The following is a 22,385-nucleotide window of genomic DNA, read 5'->3' as shown; positions in this document are numbered from 1 at the left end:
GTTGGATGTGATGTGTTGGGGCTGGTTGGGCTGGCAGCTGAAAGCTATTGGTTCCACTGCTGGAGGTCTTGTGCAGCCTATTGTACCGAATGTGTTCAGCAATAGAGACTTTGACCTGTTGTTCTGCTACAGGAATAGGCCAACATGCAACACACTCATCTAGTACTGCCTCCTGTTGGATCTGTGTCAAGACTGACATGAAGTCCATCATAATGACTATGAAATTAAAGGTATTGGTATTGGTGGTATATTGTAGAAATTATTGCTAAAACCGGTTAAACTGCTCATCATGGATCTAGTCTATTGAGCAAATAACTTATGAACACCATAAGCAACTACATTAATAATTCATGACATGGACATACTTATTGACATAATGACTTATCGGTATTGGTAATTCGCCCTGCTCGGCCTAGTTGACAATGTCTGTTGGTTGGTGCAGTGCCGGGTTGGTGCAGGGTTGGTGAAGGCATGTGCAATACCCATACATTCTTTGGGGTTGGTTCTGAAGCCCCTGGACTCAGGGGGTTAAGCTGGTTGCTATAGAGGGAGCGAGGCCACAGGATAATAAAGACATCTCTTGGACAGCTTGTAACTATTGGCTACAGTGTTGAAATCTGGCCTGTATGTCTGGAATTTGTACACGCCCATATTTCAATCCCAAGAATGTGGAGATGGCAGCTGTGACCTCCAGACCCGCTGCACTGGCTGATGTAGCTGTCCGTTTCCCTTCTACAAACACACAAACAAACAAACTGCGCAAAGACTTATTATACAGCAATAACCTCTTATTCAGACTCACATTTTCTCATACACGCTTGCATCCAGAGGCCTTGTTCTCTCCCCAAAATAACTATCAGAGACCTGTGCTGTGTAGATAGCTTGTAAATACAGTTTTACGAGCTTGTAAGAATTAATACTGTACCTCATAAATCTATTTAAGGTGTACAATGGAAGTTGATGAGCCCTGACTTTGGTGGCTACTCCCTGATGATCAGTACTTTTTTAAAACTCAACATTTCACTACTGTATGTTATGCCTATGATATTGTGCTGATATTTGTATTTCACCCTCAAGCCACTCTTACAATTCCATAACTTGAACAAGACTTTAATTGTGTGCAGTGTTCCAGTTAGTTTTAATCACAGGAGCAAATAATTGAGAGTTGACAGTAATTGGGCTGACTTGAGTACTTCATGCAGCCCCTTATTACAGAATATACGCTGTGTCTGTTAGCAGTTTCCCCCCCTCAGCTCTGTAACCCCTGACCCCTCTCTCTCCTCCCTTCACTCCACCACACGTCAACATGGCCACCGCGGCCTGACCTGGCTGCTGCTCCCAAGTAACTTTATTAATTAACCCTGTGATCCATAAACATTCCCCTTTCGGGTAAATAGAATAACATTTAGGAAGGGTAGCTGTTGTAAGTTTGTGGAAGAATTGTGGGAGTTTGTTTGAAGGGGACTGGGATCAGAGGAGGGGAGGAAACCTGACTCTGTGGGTTGTCATCCTGCTGGATTTAGAGCCTGTGATCATCAGTCAACGGATTTCTCCTCCCCACCCCAGCACCTCCTCTCTTCTCCTTTAGCGGATGTTTTTTCAAGGACATTAGTCTGCGTTTCTTCACATTACTACTCCCATTGACAGATTGGAAAAAAGAATTGAGACACAAAGCTGATATTTTTAATGTCAACTTCAATTCATATTCTAGGCCTATACTTTTTTTTTTTTGTTTTTAAAGATGTAAAAGTTTGCTTCATGCAAAAAACATGCTTGAAATAGTATCTGAGGATTCTGATGTCTGTCGTAAATCCAAAGTATAGGGCTACCTCTGTTTTAGACATCTTCTTATTCGTCTGAAATGTGGTCAGGGTTCGGAAAGTTGCAAATAGATCCAAAACAGATCGCGCAAATAAATAGGCAGCCGTGCTTTTTTTGATGGCTCCACGAGTAAAGATGCTTTATGAATCCAGTTCAACAATTTACAATAACTCTCCTTCGTTCTGGACCATATCTCCATCCCGAATTCCGCCGTTCGAGGCCCGTACATGGAAACTAACAGACAGCATAGAATAAATGAAGTTACAGATTTTTCCTTGGCAAACAATGCTAACTTAAGGTAGGGGGAATGTGTTTTTCATTTGGTATTGTTAGTATCAGGCTCTCGCATTTTAAAAGGTTGAATCACTGTCTACTTGAATGCAAAAAAAAATAGCAAAGAGTTTCACTCCAAGTTGGTAGTGTTAATGGGACTCAACTTGTGTCTACAATATGATGATTGTTCAAAGTCTGTGCCGTACAACATCTGGTTGTCATATTAACATGTCCAGCTAACTTTAAAGTGGATTTACTGCCTCCCCAGAAGTTACCCTGTGGTGAAAAATTCCTGCCAATAGCTTTTGTTCATCTGTGCTTCACAGTGCCATGGCAACCACTAATTATAGCATTCCATGGATTCCCTTTTAAAGGGGAGAAGGAGGAAAAATAGCCACCTCCTGGCACCTGTGTGCGTGCACTGTGATTGGCTAATGCAGAGAATCGTCTGAGCTCACTTCCCTGTTTTGGAAACTGATTTCCTTGTTTACGTTTCTTGTGTAATCTTACCTTGTCCATGATGTGGGCTGTGAGTTCTGTGCCAAATTGTGACCGTGGTAGTGCAATACTCATGCAGGTTGCAGTGAATAGAAGATTAGAATGAGGATGAACATGTCAAGGTTGCAGTGTAAAGTAATAATGTCTGTCGTCCCTAGGACATAATGTTAGGACAGTATGTCCACAGTTCTAGAGATTTCATAGCCACCAGCCTGTGTGTATGTGATCATGTGAGTCTGTCACTGCCATTCGCTGTCAGTTTGACCATTCAGAGTATACACTGAGTGTACATAACATTAGGAACACCTCCCTAATATTGCGAGTCACCCCTTTTGCCTTCCAACAGCCTCAATCCGTCAGGGCATGGATTCTACAAGGTGTCGAAAGTGTTCCACAGGGAGGCTGCCCATGTTGACTCCAATGCTTCCCACAGTTGTGTCAAGTTGGCTGGGAAACTGTTGAGTGTGAAAAGCCCACACTCAAACTGGTGTGACTGGCACCTACTACCATACCCCGTTCAAAGGAACTTAAATCTTTTGTCTTGCCCATTCACCCTCTGAATGGCACACACACACAATCCATGTCTTAGTTGTCTCAAGGCTTAAACTAAAGGTCGACCGATTATGATTTTTCAACGCCGATACCGATTATTGGGGGCCCAAAGAACTCGGATACCGATTAATCGGCCGATTTATTTATTTATTATTTTTTTATTTGTAATAATGACAATTACAACAATACTGAATGAACACTTATTTTAACTTAATATAATACATCAATAAAATCAATTTAGCCTCAAATAAATTATGAAACATGTTCAATTTGGTTTAAATAATGCAAAACAAAGTGTTGGAGAAAAGTAAAAGTGCAATATGTGCCATGTAAGAAAGCTAACGTTTAAGTGCCTTGCTCAGAACATGGGAACATATGAAAGCTGGTGGTTCCTTTTAACATGAGTCTTCAATATTCCCAGGTAAGAAGTTTTAGGTTGTAGTATTATAGGAATTATAGGACTATTTCTCTCTATATGATTTGTATTTCATATACCTTTGACTATGGGATGTTCTTATAGGCACTTTAGTATTGCCAGTGTAACAGTATAGCTTCCGTCCCTCTCCTCGCTCCTACCTGGGCTCGAACCAGGAACACATCGACAACAGCCACCCTCGAAGCAGCGTTACACATGTAGAGGAAGGGGAACAACTACTCCAAGTCTCAGAGCGAGTGACGTTTGAAACGCTATTAGCGCGCACCCCGCTAACTAGCTAGCCATTTCACATCGGTTACACCAGCCTAATCTTGGGAGTTGATAGGCTTGAAGGGGGGGGTGGGGGGGTGGGGGGGGGGCATAATTTGTGGAAAGTTCCAACAGGAATCTGTTCCAAAAAACGTAAAGTAAAAGGTTGCCAACCAACAACGCATACAAACCTAGCTAACTAGCTGCCGAATAGGCATCAACTCACCAGGTAGCTTATTCTTAATGTTTGTCCATAGGCAACCAGAGTGAGGACAGACATTTTTCGGAATAAACGTGATGAGTGAAAAACGCAATGAAATAGAGCACTCCCTACCCGGTATCTTATTCTGCCACTATACAACTTTGTATGCGTTGTTTTTTGGCAACCTTGTTATTTACGAAGTTTTTGGAATAGATTCCTGTTGGAACGTTCCACAAATTATACCCACCCGGGTTGAAGTCATAAACAGCGCAATGCTTGAAGCACAGTGAAGGGCTGCTGGCAAAACACATGAAAGTGCTGTTTGAATGAATGCTTACGAGCCTGCTGGTGCCTACCACCGCTCAGTCAGACTGCTCTATCAAATCATAGACTTAATTATAATTATATAATAAACACACAGAAATACGAGCCTTAGGTCATTAATATGGTCGAATCCGGAAACTATCATCTCGAAAACGAAAGTTTTTTCTTTCAGTGAAATACGGAACCGTTCCGTATTTTATCTAACAGGTGGCATTCCTAAGTCTAAATATTCCTGTTACATTGCACAACCTTCAATGTTATGTCATAATTACGTAACATTCTGGCAAATTAGTTCGCAACGAGCCAGGCGGCCCAAACTGTTGCATATACGCTGACTCATGCGTGCAATGAATGCTAGAGTTGTGACACAATTTCATGTTAGTAGGCAATATTAACTAAATATGCAGGTTTAAAAATATATACTTCTCTATTGATTTTATAGAATTGAACATTGATGTTTATGGTTAGGTACTTTGGTGCAACGACAGTGCTTTTTTCGCAAATGCGCTTGTTAAATCAACACCCATTTGTCGAAGTAGGCTGTGATTCAATGAGAAATTAACAGGCACCGCATGGATTATATACAACGCAGGACACGTTAGATAAACTAGTAATATCATCAACCATGTGTAGTTAACTAGTGATTATGTTAAGATTGATAGTTTTTTCTAAGATACGTTTAATGCTAGCTAGCAACTTACCTTGGCTTCTTGCTGCCCTCGCGTAACAGGTAGTCAGCCTGCCATGCAGTCTCCTCGTGGAGTACAATGTAAGGCAGGTGGTTAGAGCGTTGGACTAGTAACCGAAGGTTGCAAAAACGAATCCCCCCTGAACAAGGCAGTTAACCCTCGTTCCTAGGCCGTCATTGAAAATAAGAATGTGTTCTTAATCTGACTTGCCTAGTTAAATAAAGGTGTCAATAAAAATAAAAAATATATATTAATAAAAATAAAAAATTAAATTAAAATCGGCAAATCGGTGGCCAAAAATACCGATTACCGATTGTTATGAAAACTTGAAATCGCCCCTAAATAATCGGCCATTCCGATTAATCGGTCGACCTCTAGCTTAAACATCCTTCTTTAACCTGTCTCCTCCCCTTTAGCTCACTGATTGAAGTGGATTTAACAATTGACATCAATAAGGGATCATAGCTTTCACCTGGATTCACCTGGTCATGTTTCTGATGTTTTATACATTTGTTTTTTTATGGCATATGAAGACATCTCCACCTCGGGCTGGGCGGTATACTGTATTTTACGATATACCGGTATTGATGCACGGACCAGTTTGGGTTTTTACTTTACTTTCTATAACGGTATTTGAATGTTTGGTTTGTTAAATGTGATACGCCGTGTGTAATGTCAATTTCTATAGTTTACTTTGCTACTTGAGTCATCTCTCTCCATGCCGCTTTCCACACAGTCCTAGCCCCGCCCCATCATTCAAGGAACAGATGTGTTGTTCCTCGACCACAAGACACTTGCATTAAGTCTGCATGGTCAATGCAGCGATTGCATCAATGTTGATGACAACGATGCTGTTTTCACTTTGCGTCTTAATATAAATTCACTAGCGTTCTATAATTACGCTATTAGTTTGTGTTTCTTACATCTGCAAACAGCTAGTTTGTATTTTCTTAGCAAGATGGGCCTAAATCTTGTTAGCCACTAATTGTAGCCACTAATGCTAATCGCTAGCTAATAAATGTACGGAGTCAGAGCAAACGGAATTAGCTATACAGCCTGATAATACCAGTGATGGTGTAGACCTAAATCAGCATGTTGTTTGAGCAAATGTATCTTTTAAATCAAAGAGGAATACGTGACACAACAATATGTTAGCTACATGAAGTAGCTAAGACAAAACAGTCAATGTAGCCAAAGATTATAGGATCCCTAGGAAACACTTGTCAACACTTTGGTTCCTACCCTGTCACAATAACTCCTCCCTGGCATTTTCATTCGTTGTCATTTCTAACACTGTATTCAAAGTGCCCACTATTATACAGTGCCTTCATAAAATATTCACATCCCTTAACTTTTTCCACATTTTGTAACGTTAGACCAGCCTTATTCTAAAATTGATTAAATTGTTTTTATTCCTCAATATACACACAATACCCCATAATGACAAAGGGTTTTTAGACATTTTTGCAAATTTATAATAAAACAAACCCTGAAATATTACATTTACATAAGTATTCAGACCCTTTACTTAGTACTTTGTTGAAACACCTTTAGCAGCGACTACAGGCTTCAGCCTTGAGTCTTCTTAGATCTTCTCTGCAGAACCTCTCAAGCTCTGTCAGGTTAGATGGGGAGCGTTGCTGCACAGCTATTTTCAGGTCTCTCCAGAGATGTTCGATCGGATTCAAGTCCAGGGTCTGGCTGGGCCACTCAAGGAAATTCTGATACTTGTCCCGAAGCCACTCCTGCGTTGTCTTGGCTGTGTGCTTAGGGCCGCTGTTCTGTTGGAAGGTGAATCTTCACACCCAGTCTGAGGTCCTGAGAGCTCTGGAGCAGGTTTTCATCAAGGATCTCTCTGTACTTGCTCTGTTCATCTTTCCCTTGATCCTGACTAGTCTCCCAGTCCCTGCCTCTGAAAAACAGCCCCACAGCATGATGCTGCCACCACCATGCTTCACCGTAGGGATGGTGCCAGGTTTCCTCCAGACATGACGCTTGGCATTCAGGCCGAAGAGTTCAATCTTAGTTTCATCAGACCAGAGAATCTTGTTTGCCTTTTGGCAAACTCCGAGCGGGCTGTCATGTGCCTTTTTTACTGAGGAGTGGCTTCCGTCTGGCCACTCTACCATAAAGGCCTGATTGGTGGAGTGCTGCAGAGATGGTTGTCCTTCTGGAAGGTACTCCCATCTCCACAGAGGAACTCTGGAGCTCTGTCAGAGTGTCCATCGGGCTCTTGGTCACCTCCCTGACCAAGGCCCTTCTCCCCCGATTGTTCAGTTTAGCCGGGCAGCCAACGTTAGGTTCCAAACTTATTCCATTTAAGAATGATGGAGGGAACTGTGTTCTTGGGGACCTTCAATCCTGCATAATTTTTTTGATACCCTTCCCCAGATCTGTGCCTTGACACAATCCACAATCCTCTACGGACAATTCCTTCGACCTCATAGCTTGGTTTTTGCTGTGACATGCACGGTCAACTCTGGGACGTTTTTATAGACAGTTGTGTGCCTTTCCAAATCATGTCCAATCAATTGAATTTACCACAGCTGGACTCCAATCAAGTTGTAGAAACATCTCAAGGATTATCAATGGAAACAAGATGCACCTAAGCTATGTTTCGAGTCTCATAGCAAAGGGTCTGAATACTTATATAAATAAGGTATTTCTGTTTTCTAAATTTAATACATTTGGTAACATTTCTAAAATCCAGTTTTCGCTTTGTCATTATCTGGTATTGTGTGTAGATTGCTGAGGATTTTGAATTTATTTAATCCATTTTCGAATAACGTAAGACAATTTGGAAATGTCAAGGGGTCTGAATACTTTCCGAAGGCACTGTATTCTAACTATAGAATAAGAATAATTGTTTTATTTATTGTTATTTTTGTATTATTTATTGTTATTTATTATTTATTTATTGTTATTTGTTGTTGTTATTTATGGTTTTATTTATTATGATAAAATGGCGCCGGAAGAAATGGCAGCAGCTTTACAGCCGCCCAACCAATTGTGTTATTATGTGGGGTTTTTTCGTGTTATTTGTAACTTATTTTGTACATAATGTTTCTGCAACCATATCTTACGGCAAAAAAGAGCTTCTGGATATCAGGACAGCGATCACTCACCTGAGACAAAGATTTTTTCTACAACAAAGACGACACACAAGACATTCTCCAAACACCCGACTGGACCGAAATCCCCGTTATTTGCAAGAGGAAGCGACGCAAGTACAGAGGACAAAGAGCCGGATGCCTGGTCAGGACCCGGAGAAGGCGACTGGGAAAGCTGCCGTTACCGTCAATACTACTCGCCAACATGCAATCATTGGACAATAAATTAGATGAGGTACGATCACGAATATCCTACCAACGAGACATCAAAAACTGTAATATCCTGTGTTTCACGGAATCGTGGCTGAATGACGACATGGATATTCAGCTAGCGGGATATATGCTGCACCGGCAAGATAGAACAGCACACTCCGGTAAGACGAGGGGGGGAATAAGGAAATAAGCAAACAGGAAACCACTCACCCAGAGGCGGCGCTCCTAGTGGCCGGAGACTTTAATGCAGGGAAACTTAAATTAGTTCTACCAAATTTCTATCAACATGTTAAATGTGCAACCAGAGGGAAAAAAAATTCTAGATCACCTGTACTCCACACACAGAGACGCGTACAAAGCTCTCCCTCGCCCTCCATTTGGTAAATCCGACCACAACTCTATCCTCCTGATTCCTGCTTACAAGCAAAAATTAAAGCAGGAAGCACCAGTGACTCGGTCTATAAAAAAGTGGACAGATGATGCAGATGCTAAACTACAGGACTGTTTTACTATCACAGAATGGAACATGTTCCGGGATTCTTCCGATGGCATTGAGGAGTACTCCACATCAGTCACTGGCTTTATCAATAAGTGCATCGAGGACGTCGTCCCCACAGTGACTGTACGTACATACCCCAACCAGAAGCCATGGATTACAGGCAACATTCGCACTGAGCAAAAGGGTAGAGCTGCCGCTTTCAAGGTGCAGGACTCTAACCCGGAAGCGTAAAAGAAATCCTGCTATGCCCTGCGACGAACTATCAAACAGGCAAAGGGTCAATGTAGGGCTAAGATTGAATCATACTACACCGGCTCTGACGCTCGTCTTATGTCGCAGGGCTTGCAAACTATTACAGACTACAAAGGGAAGCACAGCCACGAGCTGCCCAGTGACACGAGCCTACCAGACGAGCTAAATCACTTCTATGCTCGCTTCGAGGCAAGCAACACTGAGCCATGCATGAGAGCATCAGCTGTTCTGGACGACTGTGTAATCACGCTCTCCGTAGCCGACGTGAGTAAGACCTTTAAACAGCTCAACATACACAAGGCTGCGGGGCCAGATGAATTAACGGGACGTGTGCTCCGGGCATGTGCTGACCAACTAGTCCCTGTGCCCAAGATCACAAAGGCAACTTGCCTAAATGACTACAGACCCGTAGCACTCACGTCAATAGCCATGAAGTGCTTTGAAAGGTTGGTAATGGCTCACATCAACACCATTATCCCAGAAACCGTAGACCCACTCCAATTTGCATACCGCCAAAACAGATCCACAGAGGATGCAATCTCTATTGCACTCCACACTGCCTTTCCCACATGGACAAAAGGTACACTTATGTGAGAATGCTATTCATTGACTACAGCTCAGCGTTCATCACCATAGTACCATCAAAGCTCATCTCTAAGCTAAGGATCCTGGGACTAAACACCTCCCTCTGCAACTGGATCCTGGACTTCCTGACGGGCCGCCCCTAGGTGGTGAGGGTAGGTAGCAACACATCTGCCACGCTGATCCTCAACACTGGAGCTCCATAGGGGTGCGTGCTCAGTCCCGTCCTGTACTCCCTGTTCACCCACGACTGCATGGCCAGGCACGACTCCAACACCATCATTAAGTTTGCAGACGACACATCCAGTTGCAGAGGGAGGTGTTTAGTCCCAGGATCCTTAGCTTAGTGATGAACTTTGATCAATGATTAGACAGCCTATAGGGAGGAGGTCAGAGACCTGGCCGTGTGGTGCCAGAATAACAACCTATCCCTCAACGTAACCAAGACTAAGGAGATGATTGTGGACTACAGGAAAAGGAGGACCGAGCACGCCCCCATTCCCATCGAAGGGGCTGTAGTGGAGCAGGTTGAGAGCTTCAAGTTCCTCGGTGTCCACATCAACAACAAACTAGAATGGTCCAAACACAACAAGACAGTTGTGAAGAGGGCACGACAAAGCCTATTCCCCCTTAGGAAACTACAAAGATTTGGCATGGGTCCTGAGATCCTTAAGATTCTACAAGTTGTGTCACTGCCTGGTACGGCAATTGCTCGGCCTCTGACCGCAAGGCACTACAGATGGTAGTGCGGACGGCCCAGTACATCACTGTGGCTAAGCTGCCTGCCATCCAGGACCTCTACACCAGGCGGTGTCAGAGGAAGGCCATAAAAATTGTCAAAGACCCCAGCCACCCCAGTCATAGACTGTTCTCTCTACTACCGCATGGCAAGCAATACCGGAGTGCCAAGTCTAGGACAAAAAGGCTTCTCAACAGTTTTTACCCCCAAGCCATAAGACTCCTGAACAGGTAATCAAATGGCTACCCGGACTATTTGCATTGTGTTTGCATTGTGCCCCCCCCCCCCCAACCCTCTTTTATGCTACTGCTACTCTCTGTTCATCATATATGCATAGTCACTTTAACCTATTCTACATCTACTGCCTCAATCAGCCTGACTAACCGGTGTCTGTATGTAGCCTCGCTACTGTATTTAGCCTGTCTTTTTACTGTTGTTTTATTTCTTTACTTACCTATTGTTCACCTAACACCTTTTTTGCACTATTGGTTAGAGCCTGTAAGTAAGCATTTCACTGTAAGGTCTACACCTGTTGTATTCGGCGCACGTGACAAATAAACTTTGATTTGATTTATTTCCATTCCAAAAGTGTCAAATAGCATTTGCAACATTTGGTTAAAAATGATCGTGCAGCCGTACGTGGCAGTGTGGAAATGATCTCAAATGAGTACAGGAAATACAGAAATGTATGAAAATGCTGGATATTATTTTTGGATAAAGTTGAATTGAACAGTATAAAACAATCGGAATCGAGAATGACTCATTGAAATCACCTAGAATGAATGTGTTGTCACCCTAGGGTCGTGCACTATTCAAAGCAAAATGTAGAACTTTTATTATTCAAAAACATCAAATATATTCAAATACCGCCATACCATCCAATTCTTTTAAAATACCGTGATATGATATTTTGGCTATATCGCCCAGCCCTATCTCCGCCCCACCTCTACCCTCCCTCCTCTCCCCATGTCCTCACCCTTCTGGCCTTGCTCTTATCTGTCCTGTGGGCGTATCTGATTCCCTCTGACTCGTGCTTGCACTCTGCGGCCCGTAGGCTTCCCACTGATCTGGGAAGGTGCTGATGGGAAGTCCAGACACATGCAGAGCCGCTGAAAGCTTCTTTTGGCAACGGGGAAGCCCAGTGCTGATCCTCTCTGTCTGTGTTTATGGCACAAGAGAGATCACACTAATGGGACTCTAGTCCTCTAAAACTATTACCTCTACTGGTTCTTCATGCACTGCAGCACTGTGTGGGGCTTTGTAGGTTAGAAACACAAAGCAGACCTAAAAGAGATTGACATTGATGTTAGTCTTGTCTAAACCGGTTAGTGTCAGAGATTCTTCAGGCACTACATGTGTGTGTGGTTTTTGAATACATTATCTAAAGAAAGATTGATTGGATTTTTATTTATTTTTTAATGAAAACAAAAGGTTCACCAAAAAGAGGTCACCGTCCCCTGAGGGTATGTAAGTTTGAATAGAGCTAGTTGTTCCACACAAGATGTGTGCTGCATTGCTGCTCAAAAACCTTTCATGAAAAAACATATTCCCCCTGCACGGATGCCGAGGCAAATCTGGTTTTGATTGGATTTTGCTTTGACTTTTAAATGTAAATCTGATTTATCTCTCTTTTGTTTTTCAGCCCTGCAAGGCCTTTTCGGTTCCCAAAAAGGTAAGATCTGCCAAAAATATATATATATATTTTTATTATTACGAAAGCTCTCCTCTCGCTCTCCTTGAGTCCATCAAAACCCTGCCGAGCTGTCATTCCTGTGTAGTGAATCATCACAGTTATCGATGTGGAAAGGGCTCTCTGTGCCTGGAACCTGCTAACCACATCCCATGCTCCTCTACAAGACATGCCTTCCCCTGAGTTTCCCTCAAGTCAGAACACTGAATATACTTAACAAATATCTACATGACGATTTGACAAAATCAATAATGGCGTTTTAATGAGCACCTTATACTCTTTTGGATATTCTACTAGTGTATCAATGTACCCTTCTTTTTTTTGTTTGGTTATCAGTATATATAATATTCATATAGTTATAAAGCCATCAGCTTTGTGTTTAATCAATACTTGATCTTCATCTCCAGCTATGCAGAGCTGATTGCTGATTGGCCAGTGGTGGTGCTAGGGGTGTGTACAGTCCTCATCGTGGTGTGTGCCCTGGTGGGTATTCTGGTGCCAGACCTGCCAGACTTCTCAGACCCCTTACTGGTGAGTAGTACATTCCAATCGAAGGAAGGCACAAAACTTTCTCCATAGAGAATACTGGACTTTATTTTGATCAAGATTGAAAACCTTGTGTTTCTGGCACACCAAAATCATTATTTGGGTGCATGTGGAGTCCAAGATGTCGTAGGTCAATTTCCTGGTGAACTAAAAAGATGTCCTCTGTTTGTCTGTTTCTTCAGGGATTTGAGCCACGAGGCACGGCCATAGGCCAGCGATTAGTCACATGGAATAACATGGTGAAAAACACAGGGTACAAAGCAACCCTAGCTAACTACCCATTCAAGTATGCCGACGAGCAGGCGAAAAGGTAACAAAGCCGAACTCACAGATCCTGTCCATTTAATGTCATCCTTCTAACCCTTTAGTGACACATGTATTGATTCAACATCCCTGATGAAGGGGGCTGATCAGGATCAGGCCTCAGGCCATGAAATGGAGTGATGGATCCTGCTGACAGACAGAAACAGACAAGCACACACACTAAATCTCAATCCCATCCTGCAAGAGGATTGGTGGGGGGGGATTGTTCAATCCCCGGCCCATCTCCATTACTCATCTTGATCACTGGGGGGGGGGGGGAGGGGGGGGGTCAGGCCTGTCAACAGGACTCTCTGCATCATTCTGCCTCGGCCACTCAGTCTCCTCTAACAGACTCCTGATTAAAGGAATAATGTCTCTGTCAGATGATGTGTCCCTGAAACCCCTGCTCATCACAATGAGATTGCAACGTGATAGTGATCACTTCACCGATTATGATATAATCACTGGCTTTGTAATCGTTTAAACGGGTCGGTCTAAACCCGTTTCCTTAATTTGTTTTAAGAATGACCTTTCAGTACTCTTTGGTTACCATGTGCAAATCTCTGCTGTGTGTTTGCTTTAAGCGGATTCAGTCTCATTCTGTTATGTGGATCTTCAAGGTAACTTAATTGTAATGTATGAAGTGTTAACAGTGCAATCACACCATTACTTTTGTATTCCAGTCACCAAGAGGACAGGTGGGCTGAAGATCACTTTGACAGAGATAAAAGACAAGCTGACTGGGACTTCAGTAAAGACAGTTTCTTCTGTGATGTCCCAGGTACAAACTCATCACGCTTCTCCTGTTTCAAGTGTTTGTCTAGTAAGTGTTTGACTGACTGAATGTTTGACTGCGATGAAATGCTAACCGGATGCTCTTAATGTATGTGCAGGTGACAGATACTCCAGATTAGTATTCACATCTGCAGAGGGGAAGAACCTTTGGAATATACAAGCAATTAAATCCATGTGCAATTTGGACAATACACGGGTAAGTGGAACAGCACTGTTGATGATGTGCCTCAGCGTTTGCTCATGTCAAATTGTGCCATGTTAATGATTTTTAAATGCCTGAACTAAGCCCCATCATATTAGAAATTGTATGTTGGGAGTCTATGCTGCCTCAGGCTGGAACTAACCCAACTTCCTGATATATTGGCCTTGTCTCCTGTTATGGTCTCCTTGGGTCAATAGTTATGTTCTAGTCGTACTCTGTTCTTATATCTTGTTGTGTTGTCCCCAGGTGCGCTCCCATCCCCAGTACTGGAGCCTGTGCCAGCGCACCACCGACGCCTCCTGCTGCCCCAGCTGGACCCTAGGCAACTACGTGGCCATCCTCACCAACAAGTCCTCCTGCCAGAAGATCACAGAGCGTGACGTGTCACACACCCTCAAGATCCTGCGCTCCTGCGCCAAATACTACCACAACGGAACGCTGGGCCCTGACTGCTGGGACATGACCACGCGCCGGAAGGACCAGTCCAAGTGCACCAACATCCCCCGCAAGTGCACCAAGTACAACGCCGTTTACCAGATCTTCCACTTCCTGGTGGACAAAGACTTCATGAGCCCAAAGAACACCGACTACCTTATTCCTGTCCTGAAACACGGCATGCTGTTCTCCCCCACAGAGAAAGGGGAGACCATGATGAACATTTACCTGGACAACTTTGAGAACTGGAACTGCTCGGACGGTGTCACCACCATCACGGGGATTGAGTTCGGTATCAAACATAACCTGTTCCAGGACTACCTACTGACGGATACCGTGTATCCGGCCATAGCCATAGTGATTGTGCTGTTTGTCATGTGTGTGTACACCCGCTCTGTGTTCATCACCCTGATGACCATGATCGCCATCATCAGCTCCCTGATCGTGTCCTACTTCTTGTACCGCATGGTGTTCGACTTTGAATTCTTCCCCTTCATGAACCTCACGGCCCTCATCATCCTGGTGGGCATCGGGGCAGACGACGCCTTTGTCCTCTGTGACGTGTGGAACTACACCAAGTTCGACAAGCCCAATGCTGAGCTGTCGGAGACGGTGAGCATCACTCTGCAGCACGCCGCCCTCTCCATGTTCGTCACCAGCTTTACCACGGCTGCCGCCTTCTACGCCAACTACGTTAGCAACATCACCGCAATCCGTTGTTTTGGCGTTTACGCCGGCACGGCCATCTTGGTTAACTACATACTGATGGTGACCTGGCTGCCGGCCGTGGTGGTGCTCCATGAGCGTTACCTGCCCAACATCTTCACCTGCTCTCAACCTCCCCCACAGCAGAGTGGGTTCTGCACTCTCTGGGCCAACCTGTGCCAGAAGGCCAGCAAGTGCCTGTTCACCGTCTCCGAGGCCTCCCGAATCTTCTTTGAGAAGGTGCTGCCCTGCATCGTGATCAAGTTGCGCTACCTCTGGCTCTTCTGGTTCCTGGCCTTCACAGTGGGAGGGGCGTACGTGGTGTGTGTCAACCCCAAGATGAAGCTGCCCTCCCTGGAGCTCTCAGAGTTCAAAGTGTTCCGCTCCTCCCACCCCTTTGAGCGCTACGACGCAGAGTACAAGAAACTGTTCATGTTTGAGAGAGTCCACCATGGGGAGGACTTGCACATGCCCATCACCATCATCTGGGGGGTCACCCCTGTGGACAATGGGGACCCCCTCAACCCTAAGAACAAAGGCAAGCTTATGCTGGACAACACCTTCAACATCGCCAGCCCAGACTCCCAGCTGTGGATCCTCAACTTCTGCCAGAGGCTAAGGAACCAGAGCTTTGTGTTCCAGTCGGAGGAGCAGGACTTCACCAGCTGCTTCATTGAGACCTTTAAGCAGTGGATGGAGAACCGGGACTGTGAAGAGGCCTCGGTCTACCCTTGCTGCAGCCAGTCAACATTCCCCTACAAGCAGGACATCTTTGAGCTGTGCATCAAGAGGGCCATCATGGAGCTGGACCGCAGCACCAGCTTCCACCTGGACAGTAAGACCCCCGGGCCTCGCTTCGACATCAACGACACCATCCGGGCCATCGTCCTGGAGTTCCAGAGCACCTACCTGTTCACACTGGCCTACGAGAAGATGCACCAGTTCTACCATGAGGTGGACACCTGGATCCAGGAGGAGCTGAAGAACGCCCCGGCCGGGCTGAATTACGGCTGGTTCGTCAGCAACCTGGAGTTCTACGACCTGCAGGACAGCCTATCGGATGGCACTCTTATCGCCATGGCATTGTCCGTGGTGGTGGCCTTCGTGGTCATGCTCCTCACCACCTGGAACATCATCATCAGCCTCTACGCCATCCTCTCCATCGCGGGTACCATCTTCGTCACGGTGGGCTCGCTGGTTCTATTGGGCTGGGAGCTCAACGTGCTGGAGTCAGTCACCATCTCAGTGGCGGTGGGTCTGTCGGTGGACTTCGCCGTACACTACGGAGTTGCTTATCGCCTCGCCCCTAACCCCGACCGTGAGGGGAAAGTCGTCTTCTCCCTCGGCCGGATGGGTTCCGCTATTGCCATGGCGGCGCTCACCACGTTTGTCGCCGGGGCGATGATGATGCCGTCCACGGTGCTGGCCTACACCCAGCTGGGCACATTCATGATGCTCATCATGTGCATCAGTTGGGCCTTCGCCACCTTCTTCTTCCAGTGCATGTGCCGTTGCCTGGGCCCCCAGGGCACCTGTGGACAGATCCCCCTGCCCAAGAGGTTTCAGTGCCAGGCTTTCAAAGAGGGCACCACCAACGTCCCCTCGCCCCAGGGCAAGCATGGCACCAAGTACCAACTGGACAGTCGAGGAGGGGAGGTGGAGCATGAGCATTACGAGTTGGAACCTTTAGCTTCAAACCCTAGGAATGAGGAGAAACCTGCAGAGGAACAGGGGGCGTGCACCCAGCTCTATAATGGAATAGCCCCCCACTCTGCCCTCTGCACACACATCCCCTTTCAGAGCAAGGCAGAGCCCGGCAGAGAGCCCTGCTCTGAAAAGGGACTGGGCACACTGGTTACCAAACCCAGATCCAAATGCCAGTACTCTCATAACACAACCTGCACATGTGGGGACCCCCCTCCTCCTCAGCAGTCTATGGGTATGCAGTGGACCTCCCACCCATGCACCCAAACAACCCAGGACTCCCCATGCCCCACTCCTCAGTTCCCCCTCACAGGCAGCCGTGCCAACAAAGGCCAGAACTTCCTGTCCACTCTGGACGCCGTCTACAAACCCATAGATTGCCGTATGAACTATGTACACTGTCCCCCAGCCCACTTCCACCACTGCACCCCGGGCAGGATGCCCAAACAGGGCCCTCACAGCTGCCACCTCAGAAGCTACTGTGTTCACACTGTCCACGTCCTGGGTGGCCTCCCCAGGGACCAGAGCTCTGCCCCAGACCCATCTGGGCTGGAGGATTCACACCGGACTGGAGGGTCCTCTGGCCCTGGTGACAGTCCTAACACCCCAGCTCAGACTCAGACTCAGACTCAAGGTCCTCCTGCCTCCCCTCTGGGCTGCACGTTAGCCCACACACACCAAGGCTGCTGCAGGATCAACCATGGAACAGTAAACGCTCCAAGCGTGGATAATAATGTGTCCACCGCAACGCAAAAGGGCGCTTGTCATAAGATGCACAGCAACCAGGAGAAGCTTGAAACTAGTACTACTCCCATCACACAGGAAGAAAGTGTTGACAAGTGCAAACAGAACCCCAAAAAGGAGAGGGCATCCTCAGCCTCTCCTAAGAAACTCTACTGTTTTAACAGAACTTTGAAGGTAAAGTGCAATTCTGTCGAGTTTAATGTGCCAAAAGCTGAAGCCAATGTGCCTGCTCTTGCAATAAATTCAAAACCCTTATCTGAAAGTTTATGTTGACAGCAAATAAACTTATAAGATAATTCTGAAAGACTATATCTAAAGAGTAAACATTTGTCATATCAAGCTATAATGTGCAGTGTCCCTGTGCAATTAAAGTGCTTGGTATATTTCATAGACCAAGTGCCTCATGTCTTTCATCTAAAAGTATGGTCCTATATGTTCTGTGATTACTGTATCTACTGTGCAGATAAAATTGGTTTGATCAGTCAGATGTACTGTTTTTGAGTACACAGTAAATATGTGGTGTGTTTATGGAGCTCTAACATGTCTAAGGAAAGGTGAACCATTTACTTTAGTCTCTAAGAACCACAGGCCTTCTTAGTTAGACGTCTGTTTCACGTTGCCACATGCCTCTCGGTCCAATATGAAAGATGTACTCTATGATTATAAAGTCATTTTAACCCGATTGTCTGTTTTTTCCCACTGCTCCTATAGTATGAAATGAAAGTATCTCAAGGTTTTGTTCAAAGGGCATGGTTTGGAATAACAAATGGTACACCTGTTTCATTGTCTCACTCCCGCTGGCGCCTTGAGAAGATTTGCTCTGTCTGGCCTGAGGCCACAGTGCTATGCTGGGCTCTCATACATCACACAGACGTTTGATTTGTAATCTCCACTCCCCAAGAGCCTGCATCACATTCCAAGCTGGTCATACACTGTAAGTCTATGAGAAATGCTGACGTCCTACAGCAGGGATCCTCAACTAGATAAAAAAGAAAATATTGAGCGGATGGTAAGGGGACCGGAACATAATTACAAATTAATTGTAGACTGCAAATTGACCGCAAGAAGCCCAAACAGATATAATATTTGACTAAAACACAATAATTTGAAACCTTGCTTACATTTGGATATAATCACATCTCTATTATGCGTGGGAATACTTGGGAACAGATTTCCTAAAATAAAATCACTTGGAGCTGATTTTCTGGTGTGGGCGGGGGGATAAAACTATCCGCATGCCAAATTCCCTGTTGGGGAACCCTGTTATAGACCATCCACACCCCTCATCCACAGTCATTTTCTGACAGTGACCAAGGACGTATGTGAAAAGGGCATGAATATCAAAGATAAACTCTGAAACCCAACAATAGTATAACACATATGGGTCCTATCATTTGATTTTGTAACATATCAATTACATGCTATTTTATTACCTTTCTCAGAATCTTTGGCTGCCCTTTGTTAACTCCATCCAATAAAAAGTATCCTATTCATTTACAAATTCCATTCATTCACGAATCCTGTGTTTTATTTGCTCTTCTGGCTCCTGCCATCCATCCCCCCTTCTAACAGGTTTCCCTGGTGGTCCAAGATCCTGGCCAAACCTTCTGCTACAGAGCATACATATATATTAGACCGGGCTCTGCAGGCCGTATGACTCACTACAGCACAGCATACAGATTTATAATTACACTTTCATTCTTGAATTAGTGTCAGATGCGCAGCTCTGAACTTGTATCGTAGGCTACCAGACGCCTGTAATTATCTGTGAGAGAGACACCAAGCTGGCACTGTAGTCCATCTCCCCTAAGTCTCTGACACCAACACCCCCTCAAAAAAAAAGATCAGCAGCAACTCTTAACTTTGATCAGGGGTACAATAAAACTATGACATATTGTGAGCGAGGAGAAATTCCTCTAGTGACTGCTAAGTCCTCTCTAATTACTCCCTCTCTCTTGCACACTCTCAGGCAAGGGTCATACAGGAACTAGGCACGGACATTTCTTAGCTCTAGTTCCAGCTAATACATATCCCTATCCCTGTTCAGCCTTGCCAATTACTGAGGGATGCAGATGGGATTTGAGGTCACTCATAGGTGTGATTGTTCAAACCTCTCACCTCGCGCTACCTGGAAGCTTTTCAAAATGACATGTCTCCTGTGTAAGCTTGCCTTTGTTTAACTAGCCCCAATGTTTCTGCCTCCCTGACCCCTGCCCTGAGGAATGGCATCAGTAAAGAACTCTGATGATCTTTGCCTGATAAATGGTTACATTGTAACCGGGGGTTGACACCTCATATCTCAAGAAGAATACCTTCAGACTACTCAGTCTATATCATGAAGGGCTAGCCGTTAGTCTGTATACTCCGAATATTAGGCAGAGAATGATGTGTGATAAACCTACAGATAAGTACCAAAATAATGGAAACACTTGAGTAAATGAGGGATGCACAGTATATTGAAAGCAGGTTCTTCCACACAGGTGTGGTTCCTGAGATAATTAAAGATGCATTATGCAGAATTTTCTCCGCCATTTGCTAATAGTTTGCCTAATTTCAGTTTTTGACAAAACAAGCAAGTACAGTGACAGTGTTTTCCACCATCATCAACAAAACACCAAATTATGGAACATCTTGTGGAAGAATGCTGTCGCATCTCTCCAATAGAGTTCCAGACACTTGTAGAATCTATACCAAGGTGCATTGAAGCTGTTCTGTCTCGTGATGGCCCCACGCCCTACTAAAACACTATGTTGGTGTTAACTTTATTTTGGCAGTTATCTGTATATTGCCATGACTTGGGTTGATTTAACCTGGTATTTCATTGTGCACAGCACATTAAAATGAGTCTATGATGCACAGCTGTACCCTGAAGTTCACCTTACATAGCTTACAGTGGCTTGCTAAAGTCTTCACCCCCCTTGGCATTTTTCTTATTTTGTTGCCTTACAACCTGGAATTAAAATTGATTTTTTTGGGGGGGGGTTGTATCATTTGATTTACACATCATGCCTACCACTATGAAGATGCAAAATATGTTTTATTGTGAAACAAACAAGAAATAAGACAAAAAAACTGAAAACTTGAACGTGCATAACTATTCACCCCCCCCCCCCCCCCCCCCCAAAGTTAATACTTTGTAGAGCCACCTTTTGCAGCAGTTACAGCTGCAAGTCTCTTGGGGTATATCTCTATAAGCGTGACACATCTAGCCACTGGGATTTATGCAAATTCTTCAAGGCAAAACTGTTCCAGCTCCAAGTTCTACTGGTGTACAGCAATATTTAAGTCATACCACAGATTTTCAATTGGATTGAGGTATGGGCTTTGACTAGGCCATTCCAAGACATTAAATGTTTCCCCTTAAATCACTCGAGTGTTGCTTTAACAGTATGCTTAGGGTCATTGTCCTGCTGGAAGGTGAACCTCCATCCCAGTCTCAAATCTCTGGAAGACTGAAACAGGTTTCCCTCAAGAATTTCCCGGTATTTAGCACCATCCATCATTCCTTCAATTCTGACCAGTTTCCCAGTCCCTGCTGATGAAAAACATCCCCACTGCATGATGCTGCCGTTGATGCTTCACTGTATGGATGGTGTTCTCCGGGTGATGAGAGGTGTTGGGTTTGCACCAGACATAACGTTTTCCCTGATGGCCAAAAAGCTCAATTTTAGTCTCATCTGACCAGAGTACCTTCTTTCATATGTTTGGGGAGTCTGCTTTGCAGCTCCTTCAGAGTTATCTTTGGTGTCTTTGTTGCCTCTGATGCCCTCCCTGCCTGGTCCATGAGTTTTGGTGGGCAGCCCTCTCTTGGCAGGTTTGTTGTGGTGCCATATTCTTTCCATTGTTTTTATAATGGATTTAATGGTTCTCCATGAGATATTCAAAATGTCAGATTTTTTTTATAACCCTGATCTCTACTTCTCCACAATTTTGTCCCTGACCTGATTGGAGAGCTCCTTGGTCTTCATGGTGTCGCTTGCTTGGTGGTGACCCTTGCTTAGTGGTGTTGCAGACTCTGGGGCCTTTCAGAACAGGTGTATATATACTGAGATCGTGTGACACTTACATTGCACACAGGTGGACTTTATTTATCTAATTATTTGACTTCTGAAGGTAATTGGTTGCAACCGATATTATTTAGGGGCTTCATAGCAAAGGGGGTGAATACATATGCACACACCACTTTCTTTTTTTTTAATTTTTTCATTTCACTTCACCAATTTGGACTATTTTGTCTATGTCCATTACATGAAATCCAAGTAAAAATACATTTAAATTACAGGTTGAAATGCAACATAATAGGAAAAAACGCCAAGGGGGATGAATACTTTTGCAAGGCACTGTATATAAACTTTCTGGTATCACAAATGCACTATTTTCATAAAATTGGCTGCTCTTGCAATCGCATAGGAAGCGTCTACCAGGGGAGATAACTTGAATAATGTAGAACTTTAAACTGCAGGTGAGATATAGCTAGAAAAACAGGTGACGGAGGCAGGAATAATATCCTAATCCTTTATCCCTCTGCTCTCTCTCTCTCTCTCCTCACGCTGGCAAGGCTACACCAGTGTTCCAAGTGCAGAAAACACCTGTTTCCGAAGGGTCAATTGGGAAATAGGTCCTCTCCCCTTCCCTGCCTTTCCTTTCCTTTTCCTTCTGGAATGTGAAGGCTGATCCTCTGGCGGAAACATAAGATACGTCCCTGAACCAAACACTTACAGCCGGAGCCCCAGGGGTAGATGGGAAAGCAGTTATGCTCTATTAAAACTCCATGCTCTTGATGGCCACTCGGGCCCGTCTTTCTCTCCGAGGACAGACAGCA

At 44.8% G+C, this 22,385-nt stretch overlaps 1 protein-coding gene across 3 annotated transcripts in view; it reads left to right on the top strand.

Moving 5' to 3' along the window:
* Window positions 1-19,073, top strand: part of LOC106607884 (protein dispatched homolog 1) — a 75,555-nt gene extending 56,482 nt beyond the window's left edge. For all 3 annotated transcript variants that reach the window (XM_014205349.3, XM_014205350.3, XM_014205348.3), the window contains 6 exons: window positions 12,082-12,111; window positions 12,537-12,660; window positions 12,858-12,985; window positions 13,662-13,759; window positions 13,872-13,969; window positions 14,222-19,073. In XM_014205349.3, coding sequence (XP_014060824.3) covers window positions 12,082-12,111; window positions 12,537-12,660; window positions 12,858-12,985; window positions 13,662-13,759; window positions 13,872-13,969; window positions 14,222-17,836 — 4,093 coding nt within the window. In that variant the 3' untranslated portion in view covers window positions 17,837-19,073. The remainder of the gene's footprint in view (window positions 1-12,081; window positions 12,112-12,536; window positions 12,661-12,857; window positions 12,986-13,661; window positions 13,760-13,871; window positions 13,970-14,221) is intronic.
* The last annotated feature ends 3,312 nt before the right edge of the window (window positions 19,074-22,385 follow it).

The sequence above is a fragment of the Salmo salar genome, chromosome 06 (genome assembly GCF_965601325.2).
Source record: "Salmo salar chromosome 06, fSalSal1, whole genome shotgun sequence".
NCBI classification, from domain to species: Eukaryota; Metazoa; Chordata; class Actinopteri; order Salmoniformes; family Salmonidae; genus Salmo; species Salmo salar.
The sequence above is the reverse complement of the archived record's forward strand: the minus strand, read 5'-3'. Positions and strand labels throughout refer to the sequence as shown.